Raw genomic sequence first — 17,756 nt, 5'->3', positions numbered from 1 at the left:
GAGCAGTCAGTCGGACTGAAACGAGAGAGGTGGGCGACGCCAGTCCTTGACCTTGCGTTGTCGCACAAGGAAAATGAAAAAAAAAAAAGAGCGAGAGTGAGTGAGTGAGCGGAGGTGGTGGTGATTGCGAGACGGGCCAGAAAGCGAGCGGGCTGTAAGAAGAAGCGAAGGAAGAAGAGACAACGTCTCGCCACGAAAAGGGATTCAATTCTTTGCCTGACCCTCTTCCTTGGACGATGGGATAAGGTAGGCGAGGAAACTCGAGGGAGCAGGCTCCGGGCTGGTGGCTGTCAAACCAACTCGAGGGATGAGATGGATGGGTGGATGGACGGGAAAAGGGGCTAGCAAACTTGGCTACCTAGTCGAGCTGACCACGAAGGGGCATGCATGTCCAAGTATGGATGTCATCGTAGTGAGGCAAGCCTCGAGAATCCGCCCAGTCCGCCAGTGCTGGGAAGACTTTAAGGGGGCTCAGGTACCTGCTAAGTATCCGGACATTCCGGCCTGGGTCCATTGAACACGCGGGGGTCATTGGGGTCCTGGCTTCGATGGCGCAGAGCCCCCTGAGAGGCCCCTAACGTGGAGTGGCACCATCGCTGAGGGAGTACTCTCACCGCAGGGCCAGCACGCAAAGATACTTCAAAGTGACTTCATCTCACTCCCTTAGCGCGCATCCATTTCGCATGGCACCGCGGAACATGGAAGCACCTCGTCCAAGAAGATACATGGGTACGATCGGCGTGCATCGAAGCCATCCAGGGTCGACTACGATTTCCGAGCACTGCCCGTTGCCCTGCCGACAGCTACCTGTCACTTCCCGCACCCAGCTTCTTGCGACAACCAATGTACACTGCCAACCGACACGCGCAATCATGGCACCGACGCCGACGATGAGGGAGATCATGGTATTGAGTGGATGCTCGGGAAGGATCATTTGCCGCTCCAGAACCTCGTCGATCAAGAGAATCTCTTGCGACTTGCACGCACCAACCCTCCACGCGACAGCCAACCCCAAGAATGCCCTGGGAAAGGGATCGAGCTCCAGCCTCTCTCATGCCAGGTCTTATGTCCCATGTGTCTGAGCTGGAATGCGCCTTCTACTTAACTAGGTCACAGCTGGCAACCTGCTGTGTAGATTCACAGCAGCCTGCGACCCGTCTCCTTCCATTCCCTCTGTCCAGGGCAGATCATCTGAATGCCAGCACGTGGAGTTTTAAAGGTGCGCTGTGCGGCGGTGCCCAGATTATGCCTCCCTCGTGCGATCCCTCGTAAACTTAGATTCATGTCATGTCGTGATAGGGTTACAGCCGCCGCCAGGACGGCTATCTGCCTCACTGCCTTATGGCCCAAGGGAGCACAGCTATTCGGACACGACTTGGCGCCCATGACGCATCTCTGATCGTACAATGTCAATCCGATTGTAACGCTCCGGATGGTAGCTCACCGCAGGGTGTTTCTCGTTTACGGCTGGACTTGGCGCGTGCATGAGACGTCTCGTGCAAAGATGCGTTGGAAAGACAAGGTCGAGATCGTGATCTGGACGTATGCGTGCCCGAAAAGAAAGCACCCGTCCGGGCGCGAACGCTATTTGCATAGCATTTGCCCGCCGATGGCAGCCGGGAGGGGTCGGGGCAATGGGAGGAGAATTGATGGAGCGGCACGGCCGGCGAGGGCCTTGTCCACTCTGTCGTACATAGTAGTCTCGGGCCCGTGCAGGCTTGGAGGTTCTCACGGTGAGCAATGAGACAAGACTCCTCGATTGGCACTGGTACGGTCAGCGCAGGGAGAGGGGCTTTTAAGAGAGGGGCAAACGTTGGGAATACGAAAGACGCTATTAATGATAGGGGTTGCCAGCCTTGTGCAGATGGTCTTGGCTAACGGCGGCACAATTGCACTGGCCGTTAGTCACTCTACAAACCGGTACTTGAGCGCCAGGGTTCGTGATAGCCACAGGGATGAGGGGGCGACTGGATATTGCGCCATAAATGGAACTACGGGGCGATGGGGCAAAGTATCGAAGTCGCAACCGGCAACGAGGGTGGTGTTCCGCCCAACCTTGTGGAATAGCCATCTTTGTACTGACGGTTCTTCGTCAACCAGGCGAAGAGGGAATGTCCGGTCGTTTTTCAACTAGGTACCCGAGAATCGAATGCGGAGCAGAAGCGGCGGCTTTGGCCTGCATCTTGTTTGAACGAGCACGGTCTCTGGAGAAGACGACCCGGGCGCCCAGCCACGAATAGAATGGCGCGGGGAGGACTGGCGGATGCTGATGATCCGGCGCTCCTCGCCTTTCTGGAAGGTTATCGAGGCGGGTGCTGTAGGGTGCTGTAGGGTCACGGATGCTATTTCCAACCCCTGCCAGGTTGGGGGGCGATGTGCATAGCGCAGGCGCCGGCTGGCCGTAGCACACAAGACGAAGTAACCTTAGCTGCTCTAACCGTCTGCCTTTCGCGGAATGGCGAGGTAGTAGACGAGCAGACCATTCCCCCTCTTCCGCCCCCAGACTCGAAGGACGCTGGCGCGCAGTTGTTTGTAGCGCCGCGCCCCAAGCGCCCCATGATCGGAAAGAAAGCAAGAAAGCAGCGGTCAGCCGTACAAGACGGCGATGGGGACCTTGCAATCTTGGGGTTGGTCCGTGTACAACGTACGTACATGTAGTGATGACTGCGTCTGCACCAAGCCCCGTACTGTGGACTGAGGTGGAAGACAGAGACTCATGACGGGCTGGCGAGCTGCAGTCTTTGCTTGTGTTGGGTGTCGGCTCAGCCTCAATTGGGACCATCAGTCGAAAGCATGGCGGGGCATACGCAGGGCAGGCACACAACATGATCACCGCCTGCTCGAATAGGTAGCTTAATGTGTATGTAGGCAGGTACTGGCTCGGTAGGTACATGATTGAGGGCGTAGGTCTGTGAAACACACCTCCTCAGATCAGAGGTAGCGTACAGGCATCTTAATGTACCTTAAGGTACCTAATGTTCGCCATATCCTTTAATTCGAATGGTAGCATGTATTGTCTGCCACTCGGCTATCGATCATACAAAGTACTGAGACCAAATTTGGGCATCAAAGGGATGACAGGTGGGAACGACCCTGGCAAATATGACGCCTAAGTTTTCTGTTCGGCGAGACAAGCAAGCGCAGGTTGAGTGGTGGAGGAACCATGATCGGACTGTGTGTGGCAGGTAGGCGGGCAAGGGAAGGTACCTGGGTAAAGTACCTACCTACATTACCTAGGTAGGTAGGTACCTTGGGTTGTGATGGATTCGCGAATGACAGTTCTGTGCCTCTCTCGTTGTGAGGAGACCAGACACTGGCTGCCAGGAACGAGGGACTGGAGGTACCGGTACGCCACTGGTACAGGGTCCGGCCTCCTCTCATGTCAGACATGAAACGGAGTATTCCCCGTAACCCATGTCCCATTTCCGATCTCTGCGCCCCCCCATCCCCTCCTTTAGCGACCTCTAGGCACAGCATTAAGGGTCGTCGGTGAGGACCATATGGTGTTGGCGCAAGACAAGGACTGCTATGCGGCTGATAAAATGAACACACAGGGGAAAGCAACGAATAGAGGGCCAGGTGCTTTCTCCGAGGCCCAGCCTGTTCATAATAATAAGAATAAGCCAAAGCAGCTAGGTAGGTAGGTTGGCAGGTGTTCCATCAGAAATCCGAGCCCGGCCCCCTTCCCGTCGCCAACGTGCATGAAACGACAGTCCCCACCCTGAGGCACCCAAAGCCCATCATCCATCATTCCCAGAGCGCGCAGTAGCCCGTCCTATTCCAGGCTTTTTTTTTTTGTGTGTTTCCATCGAATCGTGATCAGGGGACACGAGGTGACATCCATCCACTCGGCTCCCCTTCCCCCTGCCCCTCACTACCCTCACCGTATCTGGAAGCCGAGCCAGTGCTCTGTCACGGTTGGAAGCGCGCCATCGTAGTCCCTATACGACGAAAAGCACATCTGGTACGTCATTTATCCTGGTCGAGCACATCTTCATCCATCCTGTCGTGTTCGAGTGCCCAAGTGTCCAAGGGTTCAAGTGCCCGCGGGTGGATGGCGGGCAGGTCGGTCCCACGAGAAGGATTTCGACCGTGGCTCGATTCAGTCATTCGCATATCTTGTCTCCAGCCACGCCACGCTACGCAGGGCATTTCGCTTACCTTTTTACCTTCTCTCATCTTGTTTCCCAATTGTCCCACTGCCATCCAAGCTGGGTCGGCTCCGAAGAGTGATCGACCGCCCTTTCGTTAACCCTTAATTGCAGCCTGGGGCTCGTCACATCGCGACACCCCCCTTCGCCCTTTTCGGTTCGACAACTTTACTCGTTTCGCGGACCCCCGACTCCCTTACTCAAGTTCCTTACCAAGGCGACCGACGATCTCCAGCCGGTTCAGCGTCTGCATCTGCATCTTTCAACATCACTCGTTGCTTTCCCTGTGGCACCGCATCGTCCTGCATCGCATCGCCCTCAAGTGGCGTGTCATTTCACGAGCACACATCTACGACATCCTAGGTCAGTTGTTATGTCGAGTCTGAAGCTATTTTTCTTTCCTTCCATCATCGATCAAGCTGTCTCCAATGATTACGCTTCGGGTACACGGCGCAATCGCGAAAGCTCGCAGTGCGTCGTGTCACCGTCGGGGTCCTCCTCTGAGGCTTTTGATGGGACAGCTCAGGTTCGGAGCGAAATACAGACTCCGAGCCATGGATTGGGGCCGCCTTGCCTTGCCTGCTACCTTCGCCTACCTTAGGTAGAGGTAGGTAGGTAGGCAGTTACCGGCCTAGGTATGCAAAGCTCCGCGGGTGCCGCGCCTGCCTGCTGTCGTGCGAGGTTCTGAAGAGTCAGCCCGGGAGCAGCAGTGTTCAGCTCAGGCGAAATTCACCCCATGGCCGGGTCGCTGGGTGGTCTAGCAGCCTAGGTGGCTGCTGCTGCCTTCCCGCACTGACAGCGCCCACCGCTGCCAGAGGCACTGGACGGCTTCTTCGGTGCCATGGGCTGAACACTATCCTGCCAGCCTGCCCGCTCTGGTCCGTCTCTGTTCCTGAAGCGAAGAGAAGACAGTGTCATTCGAGTTCATTTGACTGGGCCACTGCTCCATCCAGCCCCAGGAACGCCTTACATAAAACGCTCGCCGCCCAGCCTGCACGTCCATCTGCACCACCACACGCATTGCTGGAGTCGAGCATGCATGGCGCCAAGCAGCCGGTTTCCTAGGGCAGGATACGACTGGGCCTCCAAAACCCCCAGCAGAACCTCCTCGTCTTCGTACCCACCGCCCAACCGCCTACCTTACCTCGATCAATTTCCTCGCTGTTGCAATCATTGACTGTGCACACTTCGCCAGTACAGCCACGACTAACTGCTCTATCCTGTATCTAGTTCTTAATACCCCCCTCCCGATCAGCCTTAGCGACCGCGCGGCTCACACGGCTGCAAACCTTCGTTGCACAGCATTCCGCTCGTTTCTGCTGCGATCGACTCGGCAAGCTTGCGGGCGCATCCTACCTACCGTCTTGCGATCTCTCGTACCGCGACCGAACCTCGGAGAAATCTGCCTGCATCAATGCTCGTCGAGACGTCCGAGCAATAGCAGTTGGCCTCGTTCACTCCACGACTGCCCTTCCGTGTTGTCTTGCCTCGCCGTTGAACAAGCAGCCGCAACGAACTCTATCCATCAAAGACGTTACCACATACCCTGGCCATCATGGCCGCCACTGTAACCTCCCCCCCTCCGGAGCCGACAAGCCCCAATACACACAAGCTACTGCCGCGGGCCCCTCATTCCCATGAAAGACTGGGAGTCGATGTTAAACCTGGACCCACCTCTCCACGTATTCGGGACGCTCCCGTCTCTCCCGTGAGAGTCAATTTCCAGGCCGACAACTGGGTTCACTCCAATGCCAATATCGAGCAGGTGCATGGCGCCACCGCAGAGTTTGTGGTCGCAGACCGCACGCGGCAGCGAAGTCAACCTCAGTCGCCTACCAACCCCCACCTGCCACCACACAGCCCAGTGCTCCAATCGCCGACCAGTCATTACAGTCAGAGCTCTCGCCCGCGAGACCACGACCGTCAGCCGCTTTCGCCAGCATCGACTGTATCCAGCCGACACGCACCCCAGCTAGGAAGTCCCATGGGCAGCGGCTCGCTAGGAGACTTCGACCTTGGTTTCTCTACGAACAGCAACTACACAAACCCCGCACCCGAAGACATCAGTGGGATCACGGCAAATGATACGACATTGCAGGACGACAATCGCAACAGCCGTGAATCTGATGGCACTACAAGCACAAGGCGACAACACGTCTCCAAGGAGTCCTCGGCATCGACCAGTGCAAGCTCGATTTCTGGCATCAACGAGAATTCCGAGTGCCGCGACAATGGATCGGCAGAGAGCTCTCTCATTGAGGGCCACATGCCCCGAAACCAGTCCGTACCGCTGTTCCAATACCATCACCAAGACCAGTATCCTCCTGAGCGGGTGGCGAGCGCACCCAACATGCCAGATGGCAGGTCAGCCTCCAACCCCGATCTGGCCGCGGGTGCCGGCATCAACCGACGCCTGACCCCCAGCTCGAGCGGTTTTGCTCAGCGCGGCCCGCTTCAGCGGCCCCCGTCTGTCTACTCAACCTACTCCGACTTTGGTGCCCGCAGCCGCTCGCCTGGCTTGATGCCTGGTAACCGAGTGTCGTCTGCTCAGTCGAGGCGTTCCCCCGATGTCAGGCCGTCTTCCTACGCCGAGCTTCTGAACGTGCCCTACCCTCAACAGGCCCCGGCTCCCATTAGCTTTGACAACAACAGGCTACGGAATGCTGTCGGTAACAACGCTTCTCTTCTCAGCGCCGAGAAAACCTTGGAGATGTATCGTCAAAATGTTAAGAAGACAACCGATCTCTCCATCCAATACTCCTTTGCTGTTTTCCTCATCTCCACGGCCCAGGAGCAAGGGCTTGATTGGGAAGAGCCTGCAAGGAAGAAGGGAGACGACCAGATCAAGGGATCTCCGCAGGAGCTGGTGAAAGAGGCCAAGCAGATCCTCCAAAAGCTATCGAGCGCTGGATATCCGTTTGCGCAATACTACCTTGCCGATGGCTATGCGTCTGGTCTCTTCAGCAAGGGCAAGGAAGATTACAGCCAGGCTTTCCCCCTATTTGTGATTGCTGCCAAGCATGGCCACGCCGAGTCCGGATACCGAAGTGCTCTGTGCTACGAATTCGGTTGGGGGTGTCGCAAGGACCCGGCGAAAGCTGTCCAGTTCCTTCGTATCGCCGCGTCAAAGAGACATCCCGGTGCCATGACGAGGTTAGGCAAGGCATGCCTCGTGGGTGACCTCGGAGAGAAGCGCTACCGCGAAGGCATCAAGTGGATGAAACTGGCGGCGGAAGCCGCGGACTCCATCTACAATTCGGCACCATATCAGTTGGCGTGCTTGTACGAGACGGGCTACGGGGACGATGTCTTCAAGGACGAAAACTACGCTGCCGAGCTGTTCACGCAAGCTGCTGAACTTGGACATCCCGAAGCTAACTTCCGTATGGGGGAAGCATATGAACATGGCAAGCTCGGATGTCCGAGGGACCCTGCCCTCAGTGTGCACTTTTACACTGGCGCGGCTGAGAAGGGCCACGCGGCCGCCATGATGGGACTGTGTGCGTGGTACATGGTCGGTGCAGAGCCTATCCTCGAGAAGGATGAAGAAGAAGCCTACGAGTGGGCCAGGCGATCTGCGGAGCTTGGTAAGTCACCTGCCCCGAAACTTGTCTGATTTTCGTACTGACGGTCCACAAAAGGCTTCGTCAAGGCGCAGTATGCCGTCGGGTACTTCACAGAGATGGGCATCGGATGCCGGCGCGACATCTTGGAGGCCAACGTGTGGTACGTCAAGGCAGCTGACTCTGGAGACGACCGCGCAAGGCAGAGGATTGCCATTATTCAGGCTGCCGTCAGCGGCGGAACACCTATGGAGGTTGCGCCGCCACGCAACGGCAAGGCCAAGAAGGGCGACGACAAGGACTGCATTCTCATGTAATTGAGGAGCAGAGAACGACCGGCGACACGACATTGGCGTTTCTGGACCACAACATCCCACTTGCATTAATGACCGAGGCTTTCCTTTTTCCCCTCATCTCCTCCGGGCCGGAACGACAACCACCTCCACCTCACTTCATCAGACATGGTGAATCTTGGATATTCGGTATCATTCAGCATGTTGGCCTATTCCGATGGCACCCATTTCAATACCATGACTTTTGGGGCATCCTAATCCGCCATGGTTACTTGACCAACGACGCACGCAAGCACCGAAGTGATGCGCTCCCACTGTCACCATTGGGCGTGCTTCTGTTGAGCGGTGGTTATTCTACGAAATTTGCTTTGCATGGTGTACACGGGGCGCGCGTCAGCGTTGTTACCATGTACACCCCCCCTCTCTTTCGCCCCCGGTTGCGTTTCTCATTTCCATGCTCGGCGTGATCTCACGGTATGAGAGAAGAGGTGAACTTCGTTTTTCACCCCCGAGTGCATTGATACAGGACGCGGCAATGAAATGGTGGTGGACTCGGCGACTATGCCTGGGATCTGTACATACGAGGATATAATAATGACCGGTCCCGGATGGGCTGGTGAATTTGCTATGAACGACTTGTCTGTGACGGATGCATCGTGTTGTTGAACCTGCCGCACCGAATTGTCCTGACATCCTGCCTGGCAACCTGCCAGGAAATCCCAGTTGTAGCGTGTAACCAGTGCAAGGCCAGGTTTGGGGTATATCTGCGTACATGGCATTCGTGAGCAGACTGTCGATATAGTCTCCACACTCGTGGCCCAAGTCATCCAATAAAAGCAACTTGGCGCAGCGGAAGCGCGCCGGGCTCATAACCCGGAGGTCGGACGATCGAAACGTCCAGTTGCTATCGGATTTCATTTTATTTTTTCCCTTCCATGTAAGCTCATGCTGTACTTCTCCGTCTGCTAAGGCAAAGGCTTCACGCTATTCTTTGTTTTGCTCTTTTGCACTCGGAGCTGCTGGCCTGAAGTCCATTCTTGGACAGTCGCTGCTGTCAGGTACACAGCACAAGCAAGAGCTGCATGCCATTTGTCGTTGCGGTGATGTCTTGCATGTCAGGAAGATGCCTTGTCACGGCAGCATTGCAAAGCCGGCTCCTACGGAGGGGCTTGCTGCGATAGTCTCGCAAGCTGCATACACGTTCACACGCCACCCACCCCGGCAGTTGGCTAGTCACGCCATCAGCAAGTCCAGTAGGCACGCTTGCATCACCGAGCAGAAACATCAAGAGCAAGTGGACGAACAAGATGCATTCCCAAAAATCTCAGCTCAGAACAGCATGCACGAGGCCTGATGCCATTGCCCACTAAAAAGAATATGTCACGGTTCCCGGCCTGCCCGCCAAACTCCCCAGATGTGCATGTTCATTCAGCCAGTTGGAGCCTTCCAGCCTGGAAGAGAGGAAAGGTCCGCTCAACATGACCATTGTTGCGCACCTCATCTGCCTAAGTAGGAACAGGTGTGAAAGAAAGGAAGAAAACCAACGATCCACGTCTCAGCCTACCACGGGTGAGATCAACGCCAGGTCATCAAGTCGTAATTCAGCTGCTGTGGCTGCGAGCGAACCTCTTAGGCTCGTCAATTTCTTCGCCCAGCACCGTAGGGTTACGCGGGTCCACGTAGGCGGACAGCCTGTCATCGCCCCATCGAGCTCCAATCGTCACCCAAGTCATCTTGGTCGGAATCTTGACATTCACCGTCTCGCGGTGACCAGCCCACATCAGCCTGTTCTCACGGTCCATGCTGCTGTTGCCCAGTCCACCGTGGCTCACCCACTCCTTGACAACGTCCTTGATGAAATGGATCTTGCGGCGGAAATCGTTGGCCGCAGGGATGCCCTGCAAGTCGGCCGGAATCTCAGGACGGCGACGAGTCGTAGTCGTGGTGCGTGCCGATGGCTTGGTTTGGAAGTTCAGCAGCGTCTGCAGAGGGTACGAGAGAGTACTACGCTCATCAAGACTCTTCGGGTCAAGAGTGCCAGTCTTCGCCAGGCTTTCGGCAGCATCCTGTGGGAGGTGCCAGAAGTGACACCATGTACCGGCCGCGTTGATGACGAGCTTTGTGTGATCGGGGAAGTTAAACTGGAGATGACCGTCGCAGAAGACCCAGCAACCAACATCGCCAAGTCTCTGGTAGAAAATCACCAGATCAGTGGGTTGAGTCGACGAGGGATCTTGAGAACCAAAGAGGTCTGCCGTGTTGTCATGCCCCGGACCGAATTCATCCCTGCCGTACGCAATCATGTAATTCGCAAATTTCTTCCAGAGAATCACCCTCTCTCTTTTCCTGTGTTCATAAACGTCCCGGCCAGGAGGCATCTTGCCCGCAACACCCCGTTCATCAACGGGAACACGGAATTGCCGAGCAGGAACGCCGTACCATTTCAGACCCGCCTCGCCATTGTTTTCGTAGAAGTGGACGTCTTCTCGCGGCGGAACTGGCTGGTGTCTGTCGGTGTAGCTAAGGTCCTGGTCGCGCTTGCTGTGCTCTTCCGCGTTGCGAATGAGCATGCAAGCTGGGGGCAGCATGCTGGTCTTGCCGTTCTCTGTTGTCGGAATGTCTCGCAAAATGCAACCAATACCCCCATCATCGAGGATGTACCCAAGGCCGAACTTGTTTGTGTAATCCACCCAACGGGTCACAACTTTTGGTCGAGGGGGTGCCTTCTCTTTGGCTGAGATGATCGCCATGGTGCGCGCATTCAGTGCACGTTCAAGCTCAGTCTGAAGACGTTGGAGACGCTCCAGGATGGCATCCGGCTGAGTACCGAGCACTGGCGTTGTCTGCTCCGAGGCACTGAAGAGCGTCGAGTAATTGTTTTCTTTTGATGCGTCACTCTGGTTCGATGTTGGTGAGCTGCTGCGAGTCGAACTTGACTGCGTGGGAATAGCTGAGGCAGACTGGGTCTTAGGCAGTGCTCTTCGCAAGCTTGTCGTCGGCTTCTGAGGAGGTTGTTGGGGTTGTCTGATGGGTGGTGCCGTGTCTGTTTCAGTATCGGACGCTGTATACTGTCTTACAGTCCTTGGGCGAAGGGACGGGGCCGTGTCGGACAGAGTTTCGGCTTGTGCCTTGGCCCTGATCGCAGCAGTCGTTGTGGTAGGGCGGCCCTGGGCTCTTTGCTGCGCTGCAAAGCTTTGCGGCGGTGCGCGTAGCAGTCCGGTTGGGGCAGTCTGGGAAAGAGGGAGTTGGGCATCGGCCTTGCTCTCAGCCCGCGCCATTGAGTGACTCAGGAGGCCAGCCTTGTACGACTTTTGCTCCTTGAGCCATTCGTCAAAGGGTCGATACACGATGTGTGCTGCTAGAGGAATCATCGGAGTTAGACCCGACTTCTCCTCCGCCGCCATCTCCTTCCAAGTTTGTGTATGAATGGCCTGCTGGCGAGCGTAGGGTCCGACGTCGCACTCTCTGCACATGTCTTTGAGATGCCTCATTGTTGAGGCTTGGAGCACGGTACTCATGCGGCTGCCATAAAAGTGAGGCGCATCCGGGGGCAATGTGAGGAGTTTCGAAGTCATTTCGGCCTCGACAGGCAGATAACCACAGCTGAAGAACGGGTGTTGAACGATGCTGTCAGGCTCAGGTCTTCTGTCTGCATCCTCGAGCATGGTGGCGACAATATCCTTAGCCTCGGAGCTGATGAGCTTGCCTGCTGTCTCCATCGTCGGCCATTCGTAGTCGCGCTCTCGCGCTCTGCGATAGATTTCATCTGTGCTTGTCGACTGAAAGGGAGGTTTCGAGGTGAGCATGGCGAACCTGTACTCTGTTAGCAATGTGCGTCATCCTAGGAACGTTGATAGAAGGACTTGCATGATGATACCCAGACTCCATATATCAACCATGTGGTCATGTCCCTTCTTTCCCTTCTCCAAGATCTCGGGCGCAATGTAGTTCGGAGTGCCGCACAGCGTGGTGCGTCGGATGGTGTGCATGTCCTTGCCCGTGACAAGAAGCGCAGCCAGCCCAAAGTCGCCAACCTTCGTGTTCATGTTGCGGTCGAGGAAGATGTTTCCCATCTTGAGGTCGCGGTGGATGATGCCCTTGCTGTGCATGTATTTGATAGCGCCGGCAATCTGAATTGAGTAGAAGCGAACTTCAGGTTCAGTCAGGCCTTTTCGCTTCTTGACCATCTCCATGAGTGAGCCGTAGGGACAGAGTTCGAGAACGAGAAAGGTGCAGTCGTTGAAGGAGAAGGCCCTCAGGAACTGAACGATGTTTCTATGCTTCATCTTGGAGTGGATCTGCAACTCGGTTTGGAACTACAAACACTGGTCAGTGAGGTGCCCACGCGAGGGAGGAGCGACGTTACGGACCTTCGTCTGCATCTTGCTCGGCATCTGGCTCTTCACAATCTTCAGGGCATACTTCTTCTTTTCGGGCATCAAGTAGCCCTGATGGCAGATGGCGAAGCCTCCCTTGCCGAGCAACTTGCCAACCTGGTAGACGGCGCCATCGGGGCGGTCAGAGCTGGGCGGCTCAACGACGGTGTCGGGCGGTGGCGGAGGATGGTCTTTCCCCTGTGCTGCCTTGAGCTTTGCCACCGGGTTGGGAACCGGGTTGGCCTTCAGTTCGGTTGTCTTCATCATTTGACGGCCGGCGTTCGCATCCCTAGGCGACAAAGCTTCCATCTCGGGTCCTCCTTTGGCCATTAATCTATGGGCCATCATGTGCTGACGCACTGTTTTCGTCGCGGGTCAGGACGAGCCTGCGGTTAATGTCGTCCTGGGATGGTATGCGGTAGGAGTCCTCTGCAATGGGGTGTCGCGTGATCAGCACCAGCACGCTTTCGCAGGTTGCAGCGTCGTGACTGCCAACCGGGGTGGCCTACCTCGTTGAGCAGGGCATGTGTATAGAATACAGATGCACTCCAGATTGACGACTCGACTAAATGATGTTATCGCCCGAGGAGAATGGGGTTGGCGTGATTGTCGGATCCGGGGCACGAAAGAGCCTTCCGACAGTGGGAGTTGGGGGAAGAGGTCTATAATAATGTGGACGGGTAGTTGAGGGCGTGTGGTACAATATTGCTGCTGTTGATTTCCCGATCTGGCTCGTCGTTGCTGTGGGAACCCCCGTTGGCAGCACCTTCCTCACCGACCTGGCCCCACCTGGGCATCCCTAGCAAGTAGCAAGGCCTGACGGCATCACTCACCGCGGCTGGGCTTATGACAACAGCTGTGGGCCCTTTACTTGCTTATAAGGTACCTAGGTATGTAAGGTAGGTACTAATAAAGCATCTCAGAATAAAGACATCTTTGATACTCGAAGCAACGCGACCTGTACAGCAGCGCAAGTCTGGGTGTCGTGCATTTTAGGTGTCCGGACCCCAAAGTATGCTGGTACAAGCACCAAGCGCCTCAAGCAACATACCTGCGCTCAGATCGGAAAGTGAACAAAATGGCGGAGTATCATGAATCGTGTCCTCGATTAAATCATAGTATCTGGCACATCAATGCTTGTTGTACATATATCCAGCAGGAAGTTCGACTGGCTGTCTCGGGCCTTTGTAGGCATCCAACTCTAGCGGTGACCAGCTTCTTGAATCTCCATGTTTCACGTCTCGTTGATCAACAACCTGTACCTCTGCCACTCTCTGCTGATTGCTTGTGTAATGAGTCTACCAATCTCACCAAATCCCGATCTTGGCTCCCTGCGTTTCCTCCGTCGAGGCGATAAGGACGCAGGTGTTTCCGTTGCGGTTTGTGCATCGATACCCTCTAGTAGAGGGCCGTGCCAGCAGTGCAGGGGGTGAGATCACGGGGTAGATATAGGGGACGAACTCTGGACAGCACTCTACTGCAGTCTCACCCTCGCAGAGCTTGAATTGAATATCCCATTCTGGTAATCTGTCGTATCGAGCTGTACAAGCTGCTGTGTATCTAGTGGGGCAGGCCAGACCAGGTAAGTAGAAGCCCCATCCAGCGAAGGGATATCGTGGGGTCCCAGCGCCATCTGTCGTTGGCGGCCAGCACCCCGTATGATGGCGTGCTGAGCCAAACCCGTCGGTACCGAGGAATCACAATTGTCCTCTGAAGCCTTCGGTGTAGGTTTTGCGGTTGAGCAACTGAACCATAGGTAGGACTCGACGACATGTCCTAAGGGGGTGGCTAGGGGTCCGAGGGCAGTGCCCCTTTAGATTGGTGAAAGTGCCCATGATTTGGAACGATCAGGGCCTGAGACTTTGGCATCCCAGGCAGCAGGATAAAGCTAAAGTCTTCGAAGGCAGCAATGCTCATCTCAACGGTATCATGGTCAACCCGGCCTCTTGAGGGAAGCAGCGAACATCCTTGCGGCGAAAGCAGGTTCTCGGACGCGTGGTCGTCTACTTACTTTGAAGTAAATGAGCTGCTCTGGCTCGCGCCATGATCGTGAAGCCTTCGTTAGCGCCGACATGCACAGGCTTGCACCAACAGAAACACCCTCGAACCAACAGTAGGAATCGTGGTCGGCGCCGAGGTTAGTGTACCCCATTTGAGCTTCTTCCTTCAAATGATCTAGGACTCACGAACAGGTGCAGCGCCAGGGGGCGAACGACGACGGTTTATTCGGGCGGCTCTTTAGGCAGACCCCCGAATGCCATATCTACCTACCTTACGTAGGTACCTAGGTAAGATACCTAGGTTTCTACCCGGCACCTCGTCTCCGGTAGCTACCGAGCAGCAGCAGAAGAGAGCTTGTTTCCTGAAGCATTGAAGGCACCTGAGGCCTTGCGCGCACAGCCCAGTTCGGAATCTTCAGCGCCCAATCGGAGGGTCCACGTGTTGCGATTACGGCAGCAGACCTCAATACCCCACCTATCTATCCAAGGGGGGAACAGATTAAGCCGCACTCCAAATCCGCCAAATATAGGTATGTACCTTACCTACTTGTACCTACCTACGGCTCCTAAGGTGGGTAGGTACCTAGGTACCTTACCTAAGTTGGTCTTGAACTATAAGTCGCTAGCTACTTCCCCACCAGAAACAGCAACGCTTGGCGTTCCGTGTAAGCGGAGGACGGCTATTTTCTCTTCCCTTGTAGGCTATTCGCTCTGCCCGCAACTATATACCTCTGCTCGTCTCCTATATACACGAGTCTCTCGAGGAGTCTCTCGAGGAATTTCGAGCTGAAGACCAGCTATGACCAGCTAACAAAGCAACGCAAGCAGCCACCTAAAGCTCTACAATTGCCCTATCTATCCCCTGAATTATTAATAGCCTTAAATGCAACAATACCACCAATTACGCCTATTCTAAGCCCTCCAGACATCGCTAACGCCTCATTTTATCGTGGTGCCTCCTTCACCGAAAGACTTACCGCTGGCCGTCACCGAGGCCGTCACCGAGGGTCCCATCGTCTCCTTTACTGCAGATGCGTAGTGCCTCTCTGTGACTACAGCTGCTGCCAAGGCTGCTGTCACGTGGCCATAGTCACGTGGCCATAGTCACGTGGCCACAATAGCGTATACCGCAGGTTCGCTATTCCATTAAGTGACTCAAAGGTACAAGAGTCGAGGAGAGGTACATAGTTGCCCCAGCTAATTTTGGTGGTGGAGCTGTGTTTGGAACTTGACCCTTGTCTAGTGCGTCGGCAGAGCGAATAGCCTACAAGGGCAGAGAAAATAGCCGTCCTCGTGCAAGCGTCGACGTCGATTGCAAACCACTACCACCATGTCGCAACCACCATTCTCTCGGGCGCGCCAGGCCGGCAGTTGAGCCTCCAAACGCCAGAATCCCGTTTTGCAGGCTGGTTTCTTCACGCCAAAACCAACAGCAGCGCGTGCGGAGATGGACCTCCACGCTCCTGGTTCAGACGCGACAAGAACACGTTGGCCACCACTGGAGGCAAATAAGATTCTTACTATAACTTCGGGCATACATAGCCGTTTTAAGATGCCGGGCTTTTAACTTTTCAAACCCCCTGACTTCGATATGATACCCCCACTGACGAAGAAACATACATATAGCCATGTCACCAGCAACAAGGGGCTTGTCGAGATGGCGCACAAAAGCAGCTCGCTGCCCTCCCGTCAGCTAGTGCCCCTCAAGCAGCCCTATCTTTTCTGGGAGCCTCTCCTCCTCTTCAGCATGATAGACCCAGACTCTTCGGGGAAGTTCCTCCCTCGAAGTCGCTTTGGCGTGAGGACAGCTTCGGTCTTTGCCGCCGTGCTGGCGATATCCTTCCTCTTGCTCACGTCCCGCGGAGCGAGATCCTACATACCCGCATCTTTGACCTACAGTGACAAGCAACCCGCGCAGGCTGAGATCATCCCGAACAAGGTCCACTTTGTCTACATCCTGGCCGACGTCACGAAAGACTTTGATTTTCAGTTCAGCCACTTTCTCTCCATTTACGCTGCGTGGCTTTACTGGCGCCCAACGACCATCTACCTCCACACCAATCTTGAGGCCAACAGCATCTCAGTCGCCCGCGCCCGCGAAGGCAAGGCCGGCAAGTGGAGCAAGCTTATATTCACCCTCTTCAACATGGAAATCCGCACCGTCGACGTGCCGACCCACGCCGGCAACGGCTTTGAGATCCAGGGCATGGAGCACAAGTCCGACTTTATCCGCGTCAAGGCCGTCCACGACCTCGGCGGCATCTACCTCGACTGGGACGTCCACGCGCTCCGGGATATCCGGCCCCTCCGCACCAGCGGCTTCAACGCCGTCGCCGGCCGCGAGCTCCACGGCTTGCTCAACTGCGGCTACTTCATGTCGGTGCGGGGCGGGCGCCTGGTCCGCCTCTGGATGGAGGACATGCACCTCGCCTACGACGGCGGGTGGCTCACGCACAGCAACCGTGTTCTCACGAAGTTCGGCCAGCGCCTCGTCAGGGAGCCGGGCGAGATGCTCATTATGGAGCGCGACGCGTTTGCGCCGGGCAGCTGGGAGAATCAGGACACGGATGCCCTCTTCGGCCGACACGATGACGAGCCGTCCAATTTGCTTAACTTCACGCAAGGGGACACTCTGCCTTCATACGACGAGAGCTTCTTCGACAGGTTCAACCACCCCGAGCGCTTCCCGGCCTGGGCGCGAGACTGGTCGTCCACCTATGTGCTGCACGCCTTTAAGCCGGACCGGTCGAACCACACGGTCGAGGGCTTTGAGCACATTTCGCCGCGCTATGTGCTGGAGAGGAGGAGTAATTTCGCGCGCGCCGTGTATCCTGTTGCGAAGCGCATGTACGAACAGGGCCTCGTCGAGCTGAGCGATTCATACCTCGGCCACTGATGTCGTGGAGCATCATCTTACGAGGACGGAGTTCGGGGGCAGTGGCGCTGGCAAGCAACCTTGTGTGTCTCTTTGGACTTGGCTTAATTAATGGGATGGGAGCGGCCAGCGATGTATCAATGATCCCATATGTACAACTTTGATAGTAGATGAGATACAATAGACTACCTAGGTAGGTAGGTACAATACATAGATGACAACCGAAGCATGCGGCACGATGAGGTTCATTGTCAAGTACATTCTTACGCTGTCATCTCTTCATCAATGATTCCACCTTCCAGGAAACATTTATTCGGCCACATAGTACATCGGAAACCCAAGCTGCGGCTCCTGTCAGGTAAGTTCGTGTCCTGACAGACTTGTTCGTGCTTCAAGTTGATCATTGGTGTTGCGACAGGCCGATGCACGGGCCATCCGACCCGCGTCACAGCCAGCCAGAGCCAAGACTGTGGGCAACCCATAGCTCTCTGAGCTCTC

The 17,756-nt window shown here is 55.7% G+C and overlaps 4 protein-coding genes and 1 non-coding gene across 5 annotated transcripts; 3 read left to right on the top strand and 2 right to left on the bottom strand.

The window, feature by feature from the left end:
* Positions 1–655: 655 nt before the first annotated feature.
* VDAG_03140 (uncharacterized protein) lies at positions 656–1,710 on the bottom strand (the record flags this gene model as incomplete). The annotated part of the gene is made up of 1 exon (XM_009657005.1): positions 656–1,710. Exon 1 carries the CDS (start codon positions 902–904, stop codon positions 656–658), a length of 249 nt encoding a protein of 82 aa, XP_009655300.1. The 5' UTR covers positions 905–1,710.
* Positions 1,711–5,706: 3,996 nt separating this feature from the next.
* On the top strand, positions 5,707–8,639 carry VDAG_03139 (SKT5 protein; the record flags this gene model as incomplete). Its single annotated transcript, XM_009657004.1, has 2 exons — positions 5,707–7,738; positions 7,793–8,639. The coding sequence occupies 2 exons, from the start codon at positions 5,707–5,709 to the stop codon at positions 8,029–8,031; spliced, it is 2,271 nt and encodes a 756-aa protein (XP_009655299.1). The 3' UTR covers positions 8,032–8,639.
* Positions 8,640–8,842: 203 nt separating this feature from the next.
* Positions 8,843–8,914, top strand: VDAG_20105. Its single transcript has one exon. It is a non-coding gene; the product is annotated as a tRNA-Met (tRNA).
* Positions 8,915–9,608: 694 nt separating this feature from the next.
* On the bottom strand, positions 9,609–12,728 carry VDAG_03138 (serine/threonine-protein kinase plo1; the record flags this gene model as incomplete). The annotated part of the gene is made up of 3 exons (XM_009657003.1): positions 9,609–11,827; positions 11,885–12,323; positions 12,378–12,728. 3 exons carry the CDS (start codon positions 12,726–12,728, stop codon positions 9,609–9,611), a joined length of 3,009 nt encoding a protein of 1,002 aa, XP_009655298.1.
* A 3,312-nt stretch (positions 12,729–16,040) lies between these two features.
* On the top strand, positions 16,041–17,279 carry VDAG_03137 (uncharacterized protein; the record flags this gene model as incomplete). The annotated part of the gene is made up of 1 exon (XM_009657002.1): positions 16,041–17,279. One exon carries the CDS (start codon positions 16,041–16,043, stop codon positions 17,277–17,279), a length of 1,239 nt encoding a protein of 412 aa, XP_009655297.1.
* Between the last annotated feature and the right edge of the window lie 477 nt (positions 17,280–17,756).

Source organism: Verticillium dahliae, genomic scaffold (genome assembly GCF_000150675.1).
Source record: "Verticillium dahliae VdLs.17 supercont1.5 genomic scaffold, whole genome shotgun sequence".
Classification (NCBI taxonomy): domain Eukaryota; kingdom Fungi; phylum Ascomycota; class Sordariomycetes; order Glomerellales; family Plectosphaerellaceae; genus Verticillium; species Verticillium dahliae.
This window is presented reverse-complemented; position numbering and strand designations above follow the sequence as displayed.